The sequence below is a fragment of the Phoxinus phoxinus genome (assembly GCF_949152265.1).
Source record: "Phoxinus phoxinus genome assembly, chromosome: 5".
Classification (NCBI taxonomy): domain Eukaryota; kingdom Metazoa; phylum Chordata; class Actinopteri; order Cypriniformes; family Leuciscidae; genus Phoxinus; species Phoxinus phoxinus.
In genome coordinates this window covers 20810396-20834202 of record NC_136880.1, presented here as the reverse complement: position 1 = coordinate 20834202, position 23807 = coordinate 20810396, and the positions used below count along the sequence as shown (strand labels likewise).

Below are 23807 nucleotides of genomic sequence, written 5' to 3'. Positions count from 1 at the left end.
ATATTATAAAATATTTTTTGATAAAACACTGAACATAAAAACACTTGTTTTTCCTGATGGCCTCTACTTGACCAGGATGTTGGTTCCGTTCAAGCTCTCTACATCTAAATAAGGTGCTCTATAACAGATAGCAGATCGTGTGATTTCCACACGGCTGTCACGGCTCAAGGTGACTCGGGCCGTTGCGCTTGAGTGGAGTGAGCAGATCACCCTTCGGTTGTGGTAATGGGTCACACATGTGCTGCTGTTATGTACAAACCAGTGTGCTGTAGCATAAATAACAGCTACGTGTCTGTGGCAGAGCTGTAGATCACTCCGAGACACAAGAAACTGGAGGACACACAGGAAGGAGGGCGAGACGGAGAGAGGAAAAACCAGAAAGACAGACTCATGCGGATAGAGGAGGGAGAGAGCGACCAACGTCGCACCTGGCCAACATTGATTAAGTGACTGTTGGAAGGAAGTCAGCCTGAATATTCTGGCCAGCAAGAAAAAGTGTATTATTTCAAAGGTCATGGCATGCATTACACCTCTTTCCTCGCCACTGACTTAGATAAACAGCACGCTGCTGAAATATTGCAGACGGGACTCCGACACTCCTAGGGTGCGGTTCACCTTTACACATGCTGCTTTGTTATTTACTACATGTGTCTGTGAAGTTGCAGATATGCACGGCCAATTATACCATTTAAAGGTGAGGATGTTCCGGGCAACTATTGATTTTACTTGGTCTGTTTTCTGCCTTTATTTTGATCCTCAAGAAGTCCTAGCAGTGTTCATAATTAAATTGAACCAGGAGATCTAACCTTCTTGAAACCCATCTCGACTACAAAATTGTTGTACACTGAAACTGTTTCTAAAAACAACTGCCTGTCTAGACATTTACATAAGCACATTCCCAAAGCCAAAGCTGCTCCACAAGGTAGTAGAGTCAGTCCCATAATGCATTGTGATGAGCTCTTTCAAGTAACGTATTTTTAATTAGATGCATTATATAGCCTACAGTACATTATAAATCTAGTTCAGTCACGAAACTCTAGAGGGCGCAGACTAATAGCTGTTTGGCCTCTGCTGATCCTACAGCCAATGAGATTGCTTGTGCAGTATATCTAAATGATCTGGTACAGTGTTTGCTGTAGGCTAGTCCTGCAGCTTGTTATCAGAGTTCCTCTGAAACCTTCCACCTCCCCCAGCTCCACCTGCCTAGATCTCCTACCGGATTTATGAGTGCAGTATGAGTATTTTTATGTAGCAGCAGCGTAGCAGATCTCGTCCACCAAGACCAAATACATTATCATTGTCATGCTAAATGCCTAAAACTAGCTAAATAGCTCAAAGTATTTTGAGAGTTGTCATGATTGAAATACCATTCAAAAGTTTGCGGTTGATAAGATTTTTTATTTTAATGTTTTGGAAAGTCTCTTATGCTTGCCAAGGCTGCATTTATTTTATTAAAAATACAGTGAAGGTAATATTGTGAACTATTACAATTTACAATAGCTGTTTACTATTGTTTCTGTTAAATATACTTAAAAAAAAAAAAAAATATATATATATATACTGTGACCGCAAAGCTGAATTTTCAGCATCATTACTCCAGTCTTCAGTGTCACATGATTCTTCAGAAATCATTCTAATATGATGATTTTATGCTTAAGAAATATTTCCTGTTGTTATTGTGCTGCTTATTTATATTAAATGAAACCATGATACCTTTTTATCAGAATTCTCCGATACGTAGATACATAGCATATATTTAGAATCGAAATCTTTATAAATGTACATTTGTGTACTTTTTTTATCTCACTCTCTTAGAATTATGTAACATATATTGGTGCTCTTTTCTAAACGGCTTAATGTTTTGACTTTCTGGCTTCATTTTAGAAGCACTCAGTCTTGGCTCCAAAAATGCAAATATAATAGCATGTAAAAGTTATCTCCTACATCAGCCTGCAGGCAAAGCAGCGTTCTGTGCTGTCTGATATCTAGGCTGTCACTGATATCACCTTACACTGATGTCATCTTTCATGAATGAATGGTGTATTGTTTGGATACAGTGCCTGTCGTCTTTCATTCGTAATTGCTTTAAATCTCTAGAATGTATGTTATTTGTAAGTATTAAGAGGCTACATTGAGAGTATGATTTTTTTTTGATGAAGTACACTGATAAAAATGATTCTGTGGTGAAGTAAATACTACAGGAAAAAAACTAATGTAATTTCTGTATGAAAAAGTTATAGGCCTACAAGAATAAAAAAATAAAAAAAGTAAATTCTATATTAGTACGTAATTCAAGCTTGTAGAAATTAAAGCATAAATATCAACCTTATAAAACAAAGTAAAATGATCCAGCTTGTCTGATACTGGTGTTACCGTCATGCACTGGGGTTTAATAATGAATTAATGATAACTTTTTTCCAGCTGCACTGTTTTATTATTGATTTTGTTGTTAGGTTTAGTAACTTGCCATTTTGTCACATTTGAAGTTCGTTTTCTACTCAAAATGACACATTCAAATGTTACCATCATTGTGTATTGTGTATCAGGTATCGAGGTCTCTGTGTTCATGTCTACACACTATCTATTGTATTATGAACTTAGATGTTTCTAAGTAAGGCATTAACATTAAATTCAGTGTTATATCGTTTGAGTAAAAGGTATTGTGAAGGAAACTTCAACTTTTCAAGTAGAAAGTACTCAATCTTTTACTGGCCAAGTTAAAGTTACTTATTCTTTGTTAATATTACTTAACTTGGTTAAGTAGAGTTAACTTAATTCGATATGCATGCAAAAACTTGCGAAAGAAATATCAAGTAAATTTTACTTTTTACAACTACAAGTAAGCTATTTCTAGATTGATTTGCTAAGCATTGTGCTTGCATTCTTAACGGACAACACATCTGTCTAATTTGTTGTATATATGTATTCAGTGATGAGCCAATGAAGCAGATTTTTTGGCGAGCTGGATAATGTAAAAACCTGTTTTCTCCAGAGGATGACAACCCTGGACTTGAAATGATCTCTGGAAATTAAAAGATGTAGTAAAATGGATGGTGTTTTGTTGTCATATATCACTACGGAAACCCTTCTGCTCCCTCCATCAAAGGAGATGTCCCCTTTAATTGTCGTCATCCATCATTCTCATACACACCTTTCTGGAAATTACAAGGACATTTGTTTCCCAAGAACTGTTGAGACTTTTACAGGGATACTACATTGTTTTTAAACAAGCTATTAGTTTAGACGTCCCCTTACTTGAGCGAAATTCAGTCCATAACTTGAGAGATATGCTGTCCAAAATATGTTTGTGGAACTTTGTTCTTCTATAACAGTTGAGACGAGATGCTTAAAGGAATATTTCAGTCAAAAATGTCTTTCTTTTACACTGGTTCCAAAAGTGGGTATTTGCAGCGATGCCATTTAAGAACCATTTTGGGTTCCCCAAAAAAACCTTTCATGGAACAGTTTTTCAAAGAACCATTTTGTATAGTGTGAAGAAATATTAAATAATCCGAATAACTACAATTCAATTTATAAACTAATTGTTCTTCAAATCGGATATTGCTTTCACTCTGTTTCTCACCTAAATCTATCATATTATTTCAAAAGATGTGGCATTTAGGATGAACTGTCCCTTTAAACGCATACAGTTAGCATAAAGCATGGACATTACACCAGACTCATGAGATTGGATCTAAACATGCGTGATCAGTCTCTGACGAACGGCTTGTTCTCGGTGCGAGTGCCCCACGGTGCTTCATCGCTATTTGAGCATCCTCTTCTGTGGCGACGTGTTTGTGTAGGGTGAGAATAACTCCGGCTGACGTGGACGTGGAGAGCACTCGGGCTGTTTCACAGTGGGGTCTGAGGACAGAGACTTGTCTCTTCAGCGGGGTTCTGATTAGACCCATCACCCCACATGCCATGCTCTATTCTCCCTGGTAATTGGAGCTGGCAGGAGGTTGGCATGTACCCCTCCTGTCCTCCATTTCCCTCTTTATCCTCCCACGGTGACCCCCCCCCCCCCCCCCCCCCACACTACTCCTCATGTCGGATCGACTGTAATGTGTATTATGTCTCTCTCTGATCTGACCCAGCATTGAGGACATGCAGCCTATGCATATCTAAACCATGTTTACGGCAGCGCTTGTTGTTCACAATAGATGAGTTCACCGTTCCATTTCTCTGCCTTCAGGACATTTTGTCCTACTTACTCCCAACCACCTGAAAAGCCATTGTTATTTCTCTTGGCAGCAGTGTTGCTTTGTTTTTGTAATGATACAGAGTTAGTTCTCTCCCATTGTTCGCCAATAGTTTCATTCGTTGGTTTTCTTCAGCACTCAAGTTTTGTAAATATCAGACTTTCGAGCCTCGATCTGTTCTTCTGTTATCTGATCGCTCACAGCATTGAATATAAGTCTCAGTGAGCGTAATTTACTGCTTCTCAAAAAACAATGTTCCTTTTCTTTCCACAAAACTGATTACAGATGGGTTTGTGGTGTGCTACTCTGTTAGCTCCCTTTTTGTGGTCACATGCATCGATAAAGCTTGGCTGCTTCTGGCCTGGTGCCACAACAGAGGAGAAAATACAATAGATTGCCATCTGCAAGGGCCTGCACGGTCTTATCGCTCTGGTAAGGTCTCATTAAATACCCGCTCTGGGTCTGTGGATGGCAACAGTAGATTTCCCATTCAGGAAGGAGATTTGATTGGGTACTATCACAGGTACTATTGTTACTACGGCACTTGTTTATGGAGGTCGTCACAAGGACTCAACTATTAGCTTTAAAAGAGTTGGAAGGACCTACAACAGTTGATGTGCGCCAGTGATTATTTGTATGTTATGGCAGAGAACCAATTAATAATAAAGTTATATACAGTTTTGTCTACATAAAAAAAAAATGCTTGTCCACAATGGTTTTGTGAAGTATACTGTAAACCGCAAAAAAAATTAGGAAACAACATACTTTAAACTTAGAAAACATATTTAAACTTAGAAAGAAAGAAGACCTAGTGATTGCTTTGATACACCGCAGAAAGAATTTCATAATATGCCTTCAACAGTCATTCAACTCAAAGTATCTACACTTTCGTTCAAAAGTTTAGTCAATAAGATTGAAAAAATACAGTAAAAACTGTTTAAAATAACTTTCTGTTTGAATATATTTGGATTTGGTGCTCGAAACATTTCTTATTATTATCAATGTTGACAACAGTAAAAAATATTTTTGTATATTATATTTTTGTGGAAACTGATCATTTATTTTTTTAACCCTACTGTAGTTTTTGTGTTTGTGTGCTACATAGGGTTAAATCCATTGGAAAACACAGTTGAGTTGTTTGAAAGTTAACCAAAAAATTGCAATCTAATGTGAATAAACCCTTCATGAACGAAGAACAATAGAAGTGTACAGGTAGGACATGATGCTTTAGAGGGTTAGACGTGGTTTTGGTAGTCATGAATCTGTAAATCATAGTCAAGCTACTATCTTTGAAATGCCAGTAGGCTTAACTGCATTTTTAAAGTAACGTGAGACAAATAAGGTGTTGACGTTGCATAAAAACTTGAGCCTGTACTCTTTGTCTGTAATTGTCAGGAATTTTGCTTCTCGTATACCATGACCTCAGTCAGTTGCGTAACCCCTCAGACAAAGGTGAAATAAAACTCTGCAACACAAGCAGAGAGTCTCAGCACATGACATCATTGTCATTAAAGTTCACTTTCTCTCTATTGACTATTTGCTGGAACATTTTTGCAGAGCTGTTCCTCTTCCTTCCTCCTCATTCCATCCACTCTCAAGTTTCCCTCTGCTCTTTACAAGATGGCATCCCAATTACCCACCAAATGTATCACCCCATCGGAGCCAAGCACCTTGTCATAACTGCTTCGGGGAAACAATGAAACTAGCGTTGGCAGGCTTTTTAAATTCAAACCGCCATCTGCTGTGGCGCCCACGTCTATGATGCGGCACAGAGCGGGACATTTTGCAGACTTTTTTCCTTCTTACCTATTCATCTCAGTGATGGAGTCCTTGCTCGACTCAATACAAGCACACAAGACTTGTATTAAAAGCAAATTTCTGAGCTTTGAGTCTTGTTTTTTTAAATCCTCATGCATAGTAAAGAGGTGTAAATGATAAAAGTGCTTTCAAGGATGGAGAATGGAGCTTTTATTTAGAAAATGCGAAAGGGTAACAATCAGTTTTTTTTCTTCTGTTTTCTTTTGTGGAATAAATCCATCCTTTTCTCCATTGTTTTTACCTTCACATACCATTTACTTTTTTTTTCCAAACTCACTATACTCTGTCAACATTATAAACATTACTAGGAAGCTAAATATTAAGAAGCCTATTTAAAGGTGCAGTCTGCCATTTTTCCTCATTAAAAAGTTATGGGTAGTGATGAGTAATTAAAAAGAACTACAATGTATGTAAGATGAAGTCTCCAGACACATTAGTAGCCTAAAAAAAGGTCGCCATGTAGTGGCTGCCATGTTGTGGTCACATGGCCATCTGAATACTCATTTATCTCAGTAACCTTCCTGTTTTCGGACTCTTTCGCGAATGAAATAATTAAATCATGACTGAAAGCTAATTTCTGCAGTGCAATATAATGCATGGTTCTTCATCCACACCACTAGGTGTCAGTATAATTTTAAGACGACTTTCACAAAAAAAAAAAAAAATTACTAAGTGCACTTTTAACAAGTATATGTGAACATATAGCGCAATTATGACTTTTTTTCTTCACTTTGTCACCTGAAACACCAGGAGAGATTGTATTTTTTTATTTACTTATTTACTTATTTTTGCACACCTGATAGGGGAACCTAAAATGCACATCTTCACACTCACACTGAGGAAACAGCCCAGTTGGTTTTCTCTTAGATGTTCTTGTGCGCTCTATTACCTTTTTTTGCATGCTGACTATATTACTCTCTGTAGGTACTATTTGTGTTTTCCTTCTCAAGAAAATTTATTCAATTGTTTATTCAGAAGCCGCTCAGAGAAAGGGACTGGCATAGTGATACAGCCCACACTCGTACAGGTAGTTGACCTCTCTCAAGCACACCAAGGCAAAAATGTACTCTTCGATATATAACCGTTTCTGAAGGTCAGACTTGGGAGAAAAAAATCTGTCTGTTTTTGCTTCTTAATGAGGCATAACTTGAACAGCCTCATATTCCAAGTTACCTTGTACTGAAAAGTTCCCTCCAGTTGGGATTCCACGCAACATTTTCCGCTTTCTAAATGATTCCCTTTTTCGATGTTTTCATAAGGGGATTAGTGATTTGTGAAATAACCCTTTTGAGGTTTGCTCACTGTGGATATGCGTCTGATTTACATTGTCCTGAAGTCATAGTCTTGTGTGAGAGCTTTTCAATTCAGCTTCCATGAGAAGCATTACTTGATGCTCAACGATTTAACGTTGAACTAACTTAAATAAGAAGAAAATATCAATCGCAGTTGACTGGTGCTCTGTAGACCTTAGAGCAGTGGTGCCCAATCCAATTCCTGGAGATCTACCTACCAGTTCAGATCCAACCCTGATCCAACAAACCTGTCTGTAATTATCAAGTGCTCCTGGAGATCTGAATTAGCTGCTTCTGTTGTGTTGGATCAGGGTTGGAGCTGAACTTTTTTCAGGAAGGTAGATCTACAGGAACAGGATTGTGCACCCCTGCCTTAGAAGGTTTGTCACATGCAGAGGATTGTCTCAAACTGAATAATTCAGCCTTGCCTTTTGGCTTGCCCTGGCATCAAAGAGAGTGTGGTGTTGCAGTAATGTTGTTCCTATTGCAAGTGTGAATATTATTGGCTTTCATCCAAACATTTGTGTGAATGTTTGAGAAGAGAGAGGGAGAGGGGGAGGGGGAGGGGGGGGGGAAACTAATTGTAAACAGTGCCATAGCATTGCTTATGTTTTCCTGTGCTTGGAAGCCGTATGTTTACAGCCTTGCCCACTTGCTTATCTGGCTTCTGATATAATTAGTGTTCATTTTCATATTATTCATATAATTTGTGTTAATTATGTAAATGTTTGATACTTAGAGATATCTGCTCCGTTACTCCCTTGTGTAGAATTAGTGAAAGGCGTCTCGGTCTGTATCGGAGTGGAAAGGGTGTTTTCCAAACCATTGAAGGACAAAGCATTATTTGCCAACTAGATTTGCATTTCCAGAAGAAAACAGCAGTGTTTGCAAGACAGCAAAAGATGTGTGTTAGGTTTAAATATTAGGTAAGCAGTTTTAGACTATGGTTTTGCATAAATTAAATGTCGCATCAGGTGCATGTTTCAGTTGTCACTTGTTTTGTTTTCTTTCTGTGGCACATATCAACTTCAGTCAGTATCAACACGTCAGTATCAACACGTCACCATTTTTGCAGTGTAGAGGCGGCTGAAGATGGTTAAAATGTAATAAGAACAAATAGAGCAATCACAATTCATTATTCAAATGAATGCAAGAAGTAAGACCAGTGACAATTGAGAATGCAAGCGTTTTGATGATGACATTGCTGTTGTTTACACTTTGAATTGTGAACATTATAAAAATGGAAGTCGATGGGGAAATTTTCAAACTTTGATCTTGTCCTAAAGTAACCTATAAAAGTAATTTATCTATAAAGCACATTTAACAACAGAAGTCTGAAGTTGTTAGAAAAAGATAATAAATTATGAGAGCAATAATAATACAAATAATTAGTTACGGTCGATTTGATGACAATAATGATAAACTAACAATGAATGTTTGTTTTTTGTTTAAAAATAAATAAATAACTCATAACATCAGATGGTGAATAATGAAGAGAAATAATATCATCTTCAGGTCTTCATGCTGGATTTAAAAATGCCAATGCTATTCTAGTAAAAACTAGAAAGTATTGGGAATATCAAAATAGTGCCGGCTTGCAAGTAGTTTAACTAGTGTATTGATCCTTTTTAATGTTTGGATTTATTTGTAGCTGAATTAGCATTTTCTTTTCTCATTGTTTTTGCTCCGCCTCTTCTCAAACTCCTGCAAAGATTTAGATTAAAACATAAGCTTGCAGCTTAAAACTTAAAGCTTGGCGTCCATATGGTGTTACATGTTAGAATAACGGTACACAAACGTCCTGTGGATTAGTCTCGCCATGCTTTGATCTTATTAATGCAAAGGAAGGCTTTTTTCTGGGAAGTGAATTGATTCAGTGCACTAATGAGACTAGTCCTGGATTTTCTTTAGCAGGACAATTACGTCTGGCTCGCATCTCTAACCCTTGATTTATAGCAATCAAGGGATCTTTGAGATCATTATCCTTATTTTGGTAAATCATTCGATTTTTGGCTCCTGACTTGACCTGTTTTTCTTTTTCTTCCTGCAGAAAACCAGATTCCTCATGGCTTCCCTACCATAGACATGGGCCCTCAGCTAAAAGTGGTGGAGCGAACAAGAACAACCACGATGCTCTGTGCCGCCAGTGGGAACCCTGACCCGGAGATCACTTGGTTCAAGGACTTCCTACCTGTAGACATCAACAGCAACGGGCGAATTAAACAGCTTCGTTCAGGTTGGGATGACACACTTCTTCAGTCCTACAATCACAGGAGCAGGAACTTATATACTAAATGTATAATATAGACAGCCTATCGACACAGCTCTGTTTTTGTTTTGTTTTTTCAGTTTAATGAATGCATATGCAATAATGCCACTTAATTAAAACTAGAACACTTTTTTATGCAAAGTCAGGCCTTTGGTCTGCCAATTTGTGTTTGCTTACCATTGAAGGAGAAATGTATTGATGTGGCCATAACATCAAATGGGCCTTAAGCCACATGCAAATGGTCTGGGTAATTGTAGGCACCCCTTAAGGGAATATGAGAGCGGCCCGGAGAGGATCAGCTGCTCTCTTTACATTGTAGACCTTCCTAATGGATAGACGGCTCAGGTCTGACCTAGGATCAGACGGATGAACAGGACTTTGCCCAGGCTGGATTAATAGCTCCTGACTGACTCAGAGTTTATCCTTCTCCACTAAATCCACCTCATTTAGAGGGCAAGTCACAGTGGAGCTTGTTCTCTAGTTTCTAGCATCAGCGTCTAAGTACACAGCTTACAAATACACAGTTGAAAGTTTGAATCCTGAATGCCTCTATCTTGCAAAAAGTCAATTGAACAAAATGTACCATTCCACCTAAGATCAAAACATTGCTTCCTCAAAGATCTTATCTCTGGACGGCATGAGGCGCAAAGCTTTATGGCCCTTTAGTACATTCTTAACATAAAATTATGACAATAAAGCTAGTCTTATCTGGCTTATCTGCACGTTTTACTCCTCAGGAGAATGTTGAATGACATGTACGCTTTTTTACTTATAGATAAGTGTTTTCTGATAGACAATGGTAATGACGAAGTAACCTTACCTTGTGATTTGACCGATAGTTTAACTCAACATGAAATCAAAATGAACTCTTTCTTAGGTGAATGATTTATAGCTTTTCATCTGACTTCTTCTGGCTGCACAAGCAGTTGGTTTGACCAGTGTTAACCAATAGTAAAGTCCCTTTCAAGGAAAATTAGTTCACTTGGTCGGCCATATTTGTAACACCTCAAGAAAGATATTTATGGCATACAAACTCACATTGCTTGGTTGCCAAACTGCTTGTCTTAAAAGCTGCATGCCAAAGTCACATTTAAATAAAACATATCAAATCAGCAGCAAATTTTGACATTGTCGTTATGTTGTTTCTTATGCTCACTCAAATAGCTTTAAAAAAAACATATCTCAGGTTTCAATGGGAACCGGAGCGTCTAACAGTGATGTGCAGTGACACGATGACATTTCCAACTGACGATTGGCTCTTTTATTTAGAAGGTGGGACTTCCATTATTAGATCCACCATATTGCGTGTTGCAGTTTTTCCCATTCATATCATTCCACTGCACACCACTGTGTTTGTCAATAGCCAAATATGTATTTATGTATTGTTATAGGCTGCTGTTGAAATAAGCAAGACTTTGGCTTTTCTAAAAGCTAATGCTAGTAAAAATGCTAATGGTGAGCACAAGTTATTAAATAAGTAATTAAATGCCATTTTTCATTTATCGAAGGACATTTCATGTTGAATTCACGTGTACAGAATTGTTGCCAGTTGTTTCTGCTATTCTCACACCAAACTTGTCACTTTAACCTGCCATGGTCTGTGATTTCCTGAACAATGCTGTGAACAAAAATAACCAAAACAAAAGTAGACATTGATTTGATTGTTTCCCTAAGCTCTGCAAATTGTTCTTAAAGCATCAGGTTTGGCAGGCACCTAAACTATCTCAGAATTCTTCCACAAAGAAAAATATTCCCTCGGATCTTTTTTTCTTTCTTTCTTTTTTCGAGCTAATTCTGTTGCACCAGACAGCCAACATTCAACTAATCCTCGGAGAGCAGTAGTCTGGCTCAACTTGATTCCTTTCTGTTTAATTAAGCTTACTTTCATTTGATTCCCTCCCTTTTGTTTTCCTTATCTCTCTTTGTCTATCTCTCTCGTCTACTAACACTTCTCTTCAATCTTGTTTGCATTCAATTTACTCCACCTAGGGGGTTCACCGATACGAGGTAAGACAGCTGGAATATGTCTCACGAAAGTCTCCTCCATTACCCGTCTCATCACCACCACTGTCATTTCCTGCTTGTTCAGTACATATTCAAACTTTGTCCCAGCATTCATGTCTGTGTTCTGATGTCTATGTCTAAGCAATTTAACAGAAATAGACTACTGTTCAAAAGTTTGGGATCAGTGAGATGTTTTTGTTTTTGAAAGACATTAATACTTTTATTCATCAAGGATGCATTCAATTTATCAAAAGTGACAGTAAAGCATTTGTAATGTTGCAGAAGATTTATATTTCAAATAAATGTTGTTCACGTGAATTTTCAACTCATCAAAGAATCCTGAAAAAAAAAATCAAGGTTTCCACAAATAATATTCTGCAAAACTGGTAACATTGATATTAAAAAGAAATGTTTCTTGAGCAGCAAATCAGCATATTAAAATTAATGATTTCTGAAGGATCACGTGAAGACAGTAGAAAACATAGACATAGAAAATAAGTTATTTTAAATTGTAATATTTAAAACATATTTGATTTTTGATCAAATAAATGCAGCCTTGTCTTAAAGACATCTTGTTGACCCCCAATTTTTGAACAGTAGTGTATTATTACTAAAAGGTGTGCATTATTTTGGAGCCGGTTCACTTACCTAGATATATTATAGGAATAATTCATGAAAATTCTGTGATCATGTACAAACCCTCATGTCACTCCAAACCAGTGGAACACAAATTTTTAGATTTTGAAGAATGTCTTGGTCGCCATTTTACATGCAGTAAAAATGAATGGGGATAGGAACTTTCCAGATTTATTTTTTACTGCATAGAAATTCATTCAGGACATTCTTCAAAATATGTTCTCTTCTGTTCCACAGAATTGTGTTCCAAATTCATACGGTATTGGAATGACATGAGGGTAAGTCAATTATGACAGAGTTTTCATTTTTAGATGAACTGTACTTTGGATGAGGGGGCGATATTGGACTCTTGCTAGTTATTTGTTGTGAATATTTTCTGAGGCCAGAGTCTTATTAAAGTTACGCTATGAGTTTGGTTTTAAGACTGAAGGCCGTCTTTAGAATCTCCAGAGTGTCTCTCTGACATTCCAGTTGGGCTGTGATGAAATTGAAATGATTGAATTTGCATACTGCTTATGCTAAAATGAGTATGTATGGGAAATGAGGGCACGGCCTTGATTGTTAAGATGGAGCGTTCGATCAATCACACAGTCGCTCTCAGTTCTGAATGAAACATGGATTTCAGAAACACACTTGCTAGAGGCGAGTACTTGACAAATCCGCCATTACCCTACTTCACTCAGTCGGTTAGCAATATCTGTGGTCTGAGGACCCCTGGAGTTTGACTGTAAAAAGTGGAAAAGAAGAGGAAAAGTGTACAGCGCATTACAAAGGTCTGTTTGTTACGCAGCTCACCTCAGGTTTTGAATCAGGAAGTACGTCTGGCTCGCTTGGGGAGAAATAAGCTGACACTGCCTTATGTTCCCGAGTGTTGCTGAGTTTTACTGGCTGAAATCTCAGTGTTCGTGGGCCTGATGTTTAATTTATCTCGCTCACAACAACAGGTCTTTGTGTTCAATTCACCTCACTCAGCTCATATTGTTTTGTATCTCCTTTATCAATAAGGGAGATGTATCCCCTTCATTACAATTCCATGTCCTCATCAAGACACACAGTTTGTCCCTCAGTGTATTCATTCGTTTCAAAAATGCATGTTTCCGTGTGGCATACTTCATCTCTGTTTGAAATAAAGGGATAGTTCTCCCAGAAATGAAAGAACTGTCATCATTTAGGTCGAGAAAATGACAGAATTTTTATTTTGGGGTGAACTATCCATTTAAAGGGCACCTATTATGACATTTAAAATGTTCCTAATGTTGTTTAGGGAGTCCCCAACAACAGTTTAACGTGCATGCAATGTCAAAAAACACTTTTGTTTTCGTATAATATGCATTTATTTTTACCTGATTTGCTCACCGACTCCCAAATGATTCGTTCAACGACTCATTTTTCCAAACCCCTCCTTTGCGCGACGCTAATCTGCGATTGGTCAGATGACCCAGCAGTGTTTACAGAGATAATACTTATTGTTTAACACCGAGTACAATGATGCTTTTATCAATTAAATCGTGTTATAATAATGATTATAGTCCACTGCTTTATAGTTTGTAGTAAAAAAATTAAAATAAGAAATAATTTAATGTTATGTTAGCGAGCATAGCCCAGAGTTCATATTGTAAAAGCACAATCAGTCTTTGTTTGCATTAGCCCGATGCATAAACGTTTTTACAAAAAAACAAATGTAGTTACGTTACTACGAGGTATTACTCTATTCTTTAAGACAACTCCGAAAACAACGACAAACACTTAATTCACATCTCAATACAATTGCCATTGAAGACCTAGTAGCTAAACGGTGCTTACACAACAAACAAAATTATAATTAAGCATGCTACATAAAACATAAAAGCAACAATTATTAATAACACTTACAGGTTGTGATACGGAGGAGGAAGCTGATGCAAATACACTTGGAACTGAACCTTCCTTCAATATCAGCGGCTCGCGAATCCAAGTTTGATTGCATTTAAAAAGCAATCGTCTTCAAAATGTCGCGAACAAAGCACAAGGCTCGGACTATACTTCTGTGGTATAGTTGTATATATGAATTGTAGCCACTTAGTCTTCAAATGCTCCTCCTTGGGCAGATGAAAAAAGTTTGCTTTTGAGTCGCACTTCAGAACACAGTGTCTCGTCGCCATGATGTTTTCAAGTTTTCCCTGGCCTTGGAGCGCAATAAGTGGGAGTATCGTATTCAAATAACTTGACAAGTTGACGCCATCTAGTCAGAGAAAAAGCTTCGGTCTTCTAACGATTCATAAAAATGATTCAGAGTCGACTCTTACTTTTGAAAGACAATAACTTTATATACGGTGCACTTTCATATTTCAAACTTTGCAGGATGTTTTTGTTCACTTAGATCTATGTTACACACTACATGAAAGGTACATTTCAAAATTCCATAATAGGTTCCCTTTAACATACTGTATCATGTCATACCGAACACTTTGAATGCATTGATGGTTAAAAAAGATTATAATTGTTGTGTGTCTGTAACTGTCAAAGATGTTAAAGGCATGCTTTAAAATAAAAAAATAAAATAAAATGTGTATTAAATTCACATAATTGTGAATGAAAGTGTGATTTTCACATTCCTCCTTTGATTTAGATGGGGTTTTGTATTATTTGTCTTTATTGTGGTCCCTTTACTTTACAATATGGCACCATCAATCAGATGTGTTGTCAGGACTGAGGGGTGATGGCAATCAGTGCTGAGCAATCTCCGAATTGATTAGTAATTTGCTGCTTGTCAGTGTAGGAAACACCACCAATCAGTTTTCCTTGAACTTGGAGATTGGGCAAGGTTAGTGGTGCATGTTATTTCTTCCCTGCAGCACTGGGATGCTGGGAAGTAGTCAGGGGTAAACAGCAGGTGATAACCTATGCTATGGTGGTACACCACTGCTAGAAGTAAATATGTGTGCTTCTGCTAGATTAAGAGCCTGGCAGAGTCTTGTCGAGGCAAACACCGTATCTGTGGTTAGGACACCTGGATTGATTTTTCGTTTGATGTTCCTGCCCATGTCAAAATGGGTAGATATGAAGTATCTGCTGCACTAAATGTTTTCACATTATTGAGAGATTTGCCTCTTTTTGTGTACTGAAGTGATATCTTCAATAAATTAATAAATGCACTGCTGGTCAAAAGTTTGAAATGGAATTTAAATGTTTTTGTTGAGTCTCTTTGGTTCACCAAAGCTGCATTATTTCATTATAAATACAGTAAAAACAGTAATATTTTGAATATATTATTTTACAATATAAAGTAACTGTTTTCTATTTTAATATATTTTCAAATGTAATGTTTCTCTGTCATGGCAAAACAACATTTTTTTTTAATATAATTTTATAGGATTTTTATTAAAGGTTATCAATGTTGAAAACATTTTGCTGCTTAATATTTTTTTATTTTTTTTTATTTAAGTCCATAAGAACAACATTTATTTGAAATAGAAATGTTTACATTATAATGTAACATTATAAATGTCTTTACTGACACTTTTGATCAATTTAATGTATCCTTGCTGAATAAAATATTCATTTCCTTTTTTTAATGATAGTATATCACAGTTTCCACAAAAATATTACACAACTGAGCTGTGTTCATAATAGGGTTTCTTGAGCAGTAAATCAGTCAGTATGATTTCTGAATGATCAGTAATGATGCTGAAAATTCAGCTTTGCATCACAAAAAAAAAGTTATTCTAAATGATAGTAATATTTCACAATATTACTGTTTTTACTGTATGTTTGATCAAATAAATACAGCCTTGGTGAGCATAACCCTTGGCTTCTTTCAAAAACATTCAAATAAATCTTAATTATTCCAACGTTTTGACCAGCAATGTATGTGTTAAAAGACTAATTAAATATTGTCCTCATGTAACCTTATGAAGCAGTTTTTATCTGTAGTGACCAGACAGGCTGCGTAGTTTTGTGTGCTATTGATGTTTTATTCTGGTATAAATATGCCACAGCAGTAATAAAGTCATGTGCTGTAGCGTAATTGGCTCCGAGTCAATGACATTAATATCCCGAAAGCTTTTTCTAATGACAGTGAAAGGCAAATATGTTAAGCTGTAGACTCCCTCAACCTGCAAAATCAGCTTTATGCATGTCTTAGGCAGCATTCTCGGCCAATAAACTATATACACAGTGGAACAGGTCTGACATTTAAACAGGGAGTGTTTACTGATTGTTTGCAGTGAAAGTTTGTGGTTTGTTGGGGAAAGTTGCGTCAGGGGATTCATAATCGTGTTCGTAAATCAAAGAGGTGACTTTTACCCTTGTTTTTTTTCTTCAGGAGCTCTGCAGATTGAAAACAGCGAGGAATCAGACCAGGGCAAGTACGAATGTGTAGCTATGAACAGCGCCGGGACGCGCTACTCTGCCCCCGCCAATCTCTACGTGCGAGGTAAGAGACGCGCTCCAGGTGCCGCCCCTATCAGAACAACTTCCTCAACAATGCTTCACACCTTTGTTTAGACCATGTTGCAATTTTGTTTTGACTTCCACATGTGTTGAACTTTGCCTGGCATTTCAGAGCCAGGATAAACTAAAGTTTGTTGAACAAAATTGTGCTGAAAAAAAAAAACATTCCTTACTTTGTTTTGTTTTCATAGCAACTGAAGCACAGGTAAACATGCATATTTGTTATGAGAGCGAAAAGACAAAAAGGGTTAACCGAAGGTTAGTGCCACGGAAGACACCTGCAGTATTAATATGTGGATTTAAAGGTATAATGGTGTGGAGGCATTGTCTGTGAAACAGAACTCTGGGAGTGCTGTTGTTATGAGTGTCAACCCCTTCAGCTCTTTCCATGCAGGTAATAACAGGGAGCTTATGGCTGGCTGCCAGTATGGCCTCCAGCTAGTGACGTTACGGTGCCACCCAGTAATTGTCACGCAAGAAGTGAAGACTAAGCCTTCTCATGCTTCCTGTCAAACAAACGGCCAAAAATGTTATATACAATGGGATTAAACCGCAGACGTCATCGTACGACTCAATCACACGAGGTTGCTATGAGTGCCGTCTAAACACATCGAATATAAAGGGGTTAAATTGTGTTTGGCATAACAAGGAAGCCTGTTTGTAGGAACATTAAGGGTATGTTTACATGACATCGATGTACTAAATGGAACATTATTACGCGTGCGCATGACATCACCGTTTTCACAAGTTGTTGTAGCTTACACAGAGACGATATCGTTTTAAAAAACGTGCACTTTGAAACCCATTTTCAAAAGTTTGCGTTTTCAGGCACCCAAAACACCACTATCGTGTAAATAAAATGGCCAAAATGCGTCAAATGTTTTTTTTTTTTTGTCATGTAAAAGATGTTTTGCATTTTGAGATTTATTCTCTAGAATCTAATAGGAGAATACTGCGAATAATGTGGTAATTTTTACTTAATTTATAATCAGAAATTTAATGAAGAGATACTGAAAATATTATGTGAATTATAAATTATTGCACAATTTATGGTCTTGTGATATTTTAAATTATTTATTAAATGTTTACTTTACTCAAAAATTGTTGTTAAAATTATATATATTGTCTTTTTCATTTATTAAATACTTTTATTTATAAATACATTGCATTTAAATTATATATCGTCTTTTTATTGATGAAATAGTATTCTCCTCCCCCCCCCCCCCCCCCCCCCCATTACTATTCCTAATAAGCTTTTTTTTTCTTTATACAAAATGTAATTTTCTTTCTTTCTGGGGTGAAATAAGAGCCACACTTGTTCTTGACAGTTTTTTGAAAAATCCCCCATGGAGTTAAATGAATATTTATAATTTGTTAATCAGTCTGCATGACCTCACATTTCACTACAAAGCAACGTAACGTGCACAGCGACAAAATAATAATAACAAAAACAGGAACTTCTGTAGCTACACCAAAAACTAACTTCCTCAGAGTTGACAGGTGCATAATGGGTCGCCTTTATCCATCTGTCCATCACAGACTGGGTGTGGGTGCTTGTTTTTCAAAGCGTCTCTGTAAAACGGCTAATCATGCTTTTCTCTTCAAGGGCGTTCGGCACAGTATCCTGCTCCCATTCCTCAGCCGCCCGTCCTCGCTCATTTATCTGCTCACGCTAGATGAGTTGGGTGTCTAAGACTGCCAGCCTGTCAGTGGATCTATGTATTCAATAGCTGCTTCCCTTTTCCTGGTCCTCAGCACTTTTCTAAGAGCTGTCTGAATGCTCTATGACTCTCTCTCTCTCTCTCTCTCTCTCTCTCTCTCTCTCTCTCTCTCTCTCTCTCTCATTCTCTCGCTCCGTCCATCTGTCTGACAGAAGACTATATAACCTGGGAGAATCACAGTCATGTACACTGGCTGTATATGTGAATGCTCATTTGTCAGCCACTTATTCCATAGTGAAAAGTCGTCAACCACTGTCTGCTCTCTTTCCTCTGCTCCTGAAACTGACAACAAATCAAATAGAGTGAAGTGGGCGCACACTTCATAACCGTCTGTCTGTTTATTATATCTTGTGTGAATGGGTCCACTTACCTTTGTTCAATATTTAAGTTAGGTAAATTTTAATATCGCTAATGCACGTCATTGTAGTTTTACCTTGGCATTCGTAACAAGCCTTTAACTGACATCATCATCTTTCATGTGTCAGTTTGTGGCAGATTATGACCAAAGGCTCTTTTAGATGATCTCAGTGGCCTTGTCTGCCTCACTGGAGATATGGTTATGTATGCGCACATGCATACAGAGACAGCTGTCAGAAAATGTTCAATCATTCTGAATTGTCAGAATTGGCAGTAAAGTTACTCCTCCAACATATGTTAGGAAAATGTTGTATAATATGTATAAAATAATATGTCAGTCATCCTATGCTGTTCTTTTGGAAGTCTGTTAAAAACAAGCAAAAAAAGTTGAAAAAAATGTCTAAGGTGACTATTCACCTCAATCTCACTATTGCACAATTTATTGTACATTTTGACTATATCTTACAAAAACGGCTTTATATGTCACTATATCATAATGTGACTTAATTTCTTATTTTAAACTTGATCTCACAATTAAACTGGTCCGCGTGCATTATTTGTTCCATATAGAAAAGATTTTAAAAGTTTGGTGTCAGTAAGATTTTTTATGTTTTTGAAATAAGAGTCATGCTCACCATGGCTACCTACATTTATTTTATACAGTAAAAACAGTAATATTGTGAAATACATTTCCAATTTAAAATAACTGTTTTCTATTTGAATATATATATTAAATGTAATTTATTCTTGATATTCTTATTATTATTGAATTTTCAGCTGCCAATCTTAAGTCACATGATCCTTGAGAAATCATTCTATTTGCTCAAGAAACATTTATTGGCTTATTTTAAATATATATATTTTTAATTCATCAATGTCTTAACTGTCATTTTTTGTCAATTTAATGAATACTTTTAATTTTAGTACAAAAAACAATTACTGACCCAAACTTTTAAATGGTAGTGAATCAAAATTGAGTAACATTGAGGAATTAAGCCATGTTCACACTGCAGCAAAATCTGGTTTTCAGTTTTGTTTTAGAGTGTTAAATATAGGTACGCAAAGTTATTACGTAACTAGATGGACAACCGCTTTCTATATACAAACATAGTCCCTCAAATTAATGTCTACCAATTAACCCTTATTAATGTGATTGTGTTCCCTATAGATATCACACATGCAGTGATCAATTGCTTACATTTATGTTCAAGCAAAGTTATTGCTTAAACAGGCCTGTATTTACCTTTAACATTTAACAACCTACAGAATGAGATATGGAGGAGTATATACAAATCTAACTCAAGTGTGTGTCTTTGTCTTTATTCAGTTTTCCATTGCATTTTCTAACCACCATGAAATTATACAAATGTGTTTTTCCCTGTTCTCTTGTCTCACATTTGTCTCTGTCTTTCAATTTCATCTCCTTCATATCACCTGGTCAAACTCTCACCTCATCACTTAGACCCTCGAGGAGGTTGGTTCTTTTCACTCTTAATCGCTTCTTGCAGACCTCAATCTGGATCCCTCTTTAATCAGAGACCCTTGTTATCAATCCCACTCCCTTTGCTATGCTGCCCTGCTATAAAACCTGTGTTATCAGGCTGAATGTGTTGTATCAGATGACTTGCATGAGCCTGGAATAAAAGGGATAGCAATTCATTGTTAATTAGTCCAAACTAGTTTTAATCTATGTTAAACATCCCCGTTAAATTCGACAAACAATCACCTGTAATTATATTTTTAATAATTTAATTTAATTTTTCTTTTTTTGTCAGGTTTGAGTGTCCATTTTATCCCACAATGCATGTATGGTTTAACTCATGATAAAGGCTCCTGTAACCAACCTGCTCCCTGTTACCCGGAACATTATAATATAAATATCATCAGTGTTCATTTTAATAGTAATACACTTCTGTTGTATTACCCAAACCGAATTTCCATTCCTATCCTACAAATCATCGTCACCGTATGTCCATTTCCACAGTTATTGTCAGACTTCCAGGGAAATCAATAAAGTGAATATTTGTATTTCTTAGACATGCTACTGCTACTGAAATTTCTTTGCAACAGCGGACTTGAAGTACTTTGAATTTTACATAGCCTAATTCAAAGAAAAAATGCTCAAGAGTCTATCGTTTTTCCTTTACAATGCAAACATAATGAGGAGAATAACAAGCTTGGTCGCAGTGTCTATCTGAAAATAAAATGAGAGAACGTAGTCGAGAATCCAATTTCAGGAAGACCTGTGCAAAAACCAATTATTGCCTATGCCATTTCTCCATAGACAGACATGAGGCAGCGGGTCATTAACACAAATTGGAAGAGTCTGTTTAATGTGCTGTGGTTTTATACTCCTATTTTGAGAGAATAGGAGAGAAAAGTCTCTCCAGTTTGTGCTGCTTGTAAATAGTTCAGGATTAGTATCTACCACCATCTTTGATTCTGAGCACTACATTATAGAGAGTGAAATGCATTTCTAGTATTTGCATTGATAAAAGAATATCCTTTAAAAATGTTGATGTTTTTCTCATGCTGATCCTCGCGGATTTGTTCCTCGTACACCAAGAGCCTCATGCATTCGAGTCCGTTTAGGTCAAGACTGGTTTGAATTCCGTTCAGCCCCCACATTGATAGTTCACTTCTCTCCTCCCCATCTCTGCACAGTGTCAGCAGGCTCCTTTTCGTCTCCATGGGAACCTCTTTTAATGTCAGGTTTATCTGCATATCAGAGGCTCACAAAGAGAGGGCCCTGCGAACAATACATCTCCCACAAGGGCTCAGACAGGTTCCCGAATCCAGGCAGGACCGAGCAACAACAGACCAGGGTCTCAGTGCCACCAGGCGATAAACTGACAGAGAAAACTCTACATCCTGCAATGCCTCAGCAAGGATGATTTTTTTTTTTTTTTAAATCCACAATTCAATAAAGCTCCCCTTTGGCATGAATTTTAATGTCTCACTCTAAGAAATACCATTACGATGCCTTCTTCACCTTTCCTCCGGCACGTATTGGTTTATCGCCCCTTTCTGCACATATGTGTGAGCCATAGTATTGACTTCCTGCCTCCAGTTGTTAAGCTTCAGGCTTTAACAAATGGAAAAAGTGGCAGCCCGGCCTTTGAAGGGAATTTGTTTGACCTGTCAGCTCGACTTCATGTTAGTTTGTTCATGTTAGTGATATAGTCCTAGTATTTACACTAGAGATGTAGTAATCACAATAGATTTCCCCGTGTATGGTTTTTGTATTAAAAGTTGACATAAAAGTACTACAATATCGCACATGCTAAATCTCACACCACATTTTCTTCTTCGTTCCGGCAGTACGACGGGTGCCGCCCCGTTTCTCCATCCCACCCACCAATCACGAGGTTATGCCAGGGGGCAGTGTCAACCTCACCTGTGTGGCAGTAGGTGCCCCCATGCCCTACGTCAAATGGATGGCTGGTGATGTGGAGCTCACCAAGGATGAGGAGATGCCCGTGGGGCGCAATGTCCTGGAGCTCAACAACATCCGTCAGTCGACCAACTACACATGCGTAGCTATCTCATCCCTCGGCATGATTGAGGCAACCGCACAAGTTTCTGTCAAAGGTAAGATCCTCGAATGACCGCTCTCTCCACTTGTGAGCTACACAATAATAGTGATTCTTTTCAAAGAATCTTTTGCAGGAATAGCCTAGGTACACTTCATTTTCCACGTTCTGCTCCTTCTTGCATCTTTTTTTATGTCAATTTACGTCAATTTGGACTGTTTGCAAGACAAGGGAAGTGTACTTTCGGCTTTAGACCAAGAATGTGTATTAATAACATAAATAAGGCCCATTTTGTAGATTTTCTTAGGTTTAAATATTCTATAGACACTGTTATTTTACCCAAGACTCTTAATAGGTTGTCAGAGAACAGAAAAAGTTATTTTCTATCTGCAACCCCAAGGTTCTGACCAGCTGTTTGGTACGCCTGGCAAATGCACACAAAGAAAAAACATGGACACTTGCTCTCTGTTGACTGAGCTTTAGGGACTTCCCGCGTTTTTACTGTGGGCTCTGAGAAAATGAAAGGCTTTAGATTATTCTGAGCATGTGTTTACCCAGACCAGATGTCTGGAGCTGTATCAGTGTGGCTGGTCCCACCAGACAACGCCGAGCCCTGCCAGACTTCGTTCCTCGTCATCGTGGCTGCCTCTATTGATTGCACTTTGCACTTCACCAATCAATATGGACTTGGAGAATGTCACGGACATTTATCTGGAGTCCAGCCACAAATCTTAAAGACACAATGATGAGGCGGCACGGTCTGCCTTTTCTGTGAATCACCAGAATGCAGGCCTTTCTTCTTTCTCTCGCTGTCTTACATTCCACGTCTTTCTCTATTTTAGGAGTGAACCGTGTAGGCAGCTTAGCCTACATAAACTGTCATCCATTTAATTTCCTTTCTCATTGTCTACTCCTCAGCTCTCCCAAAGCCTCCTACATCTCTCATTGTGACGGAAACCACAGCTACGAGCGTTACCCTGACATGGGACTCTGGAAACCCTGAACCTGTGTCTTACTACATTATCCAGTACCGGGCCAAGACCTCGGACACCAACTTCCAAGAAGTGGACGGTGTTGCCACCACGCGTTACAGCATTGGTGGTCTCAGCCCTTATTCCGAGTATGAGTTCCGCGTGATGGCGGTCAACAACATCGGCCGTGGGCCACCCAGTGACCCGGTCGAGACGCGAACGGGTGAGCAGGCGCCTTCCTCCCCACCTCTGCACGTCCAGGCACGTATGCTGAGTGCCAGCACCATGTTGGTGCAGTGGGAACCGCCGGAGGAACCTAATGGTCAGATTAAAGGCTATCGAATCTACTACACATCTGAGCTGGACGCTCCTCTTAGTGCCTGGCAGAAACACAACACGGACGACAGCCGTCTCACCACAATCTCGAGCCTGACCACCGACATAACCTATAGCCTACGTGTCCTGGGTTTCACATCTGTAGGAGACGGGCCCCCATCTGATGTGTTGCAGGTCAAGACACAGCAAGGAGGTGAATTTTTGGGGATAGTGAATAATACATCAGTATTATACATC

The 23807-nt window shown here is 37.9% G+C and overlaps 1 protein-coding gene across 2 annotated transcripts in view; it reads left to right on the top strand.

Moving 5' to 3' along the window:
• ptprfb (protein tyrosine phosphatase receptor type Fb) overlaps positions 1–23807 on the top strand; it is a 129058-nt gene that overhangs the window by 43050 nt on the left and 62201 nt on the right. For both annotated transcript variants that reach the window (XM_079611809.1, XM_079611808.1), the window contains exons 5-8: positions 9363–9548; positions 16525–16635; positions 22052–22321; positions 23182–23763. In XM_079611809.1, coding sequence (XP_079467935.1) covers positions 9363–9548; positions 16525–16635; positions 22052–22321; positions 23182–23763 — 1149 coding nt within the window. The remainder of the gene's footprint in view (positions 1–9362; positions 9549–16524; positions 16636–22051; positions 22322–23181; positions 23764–23807) is intronic.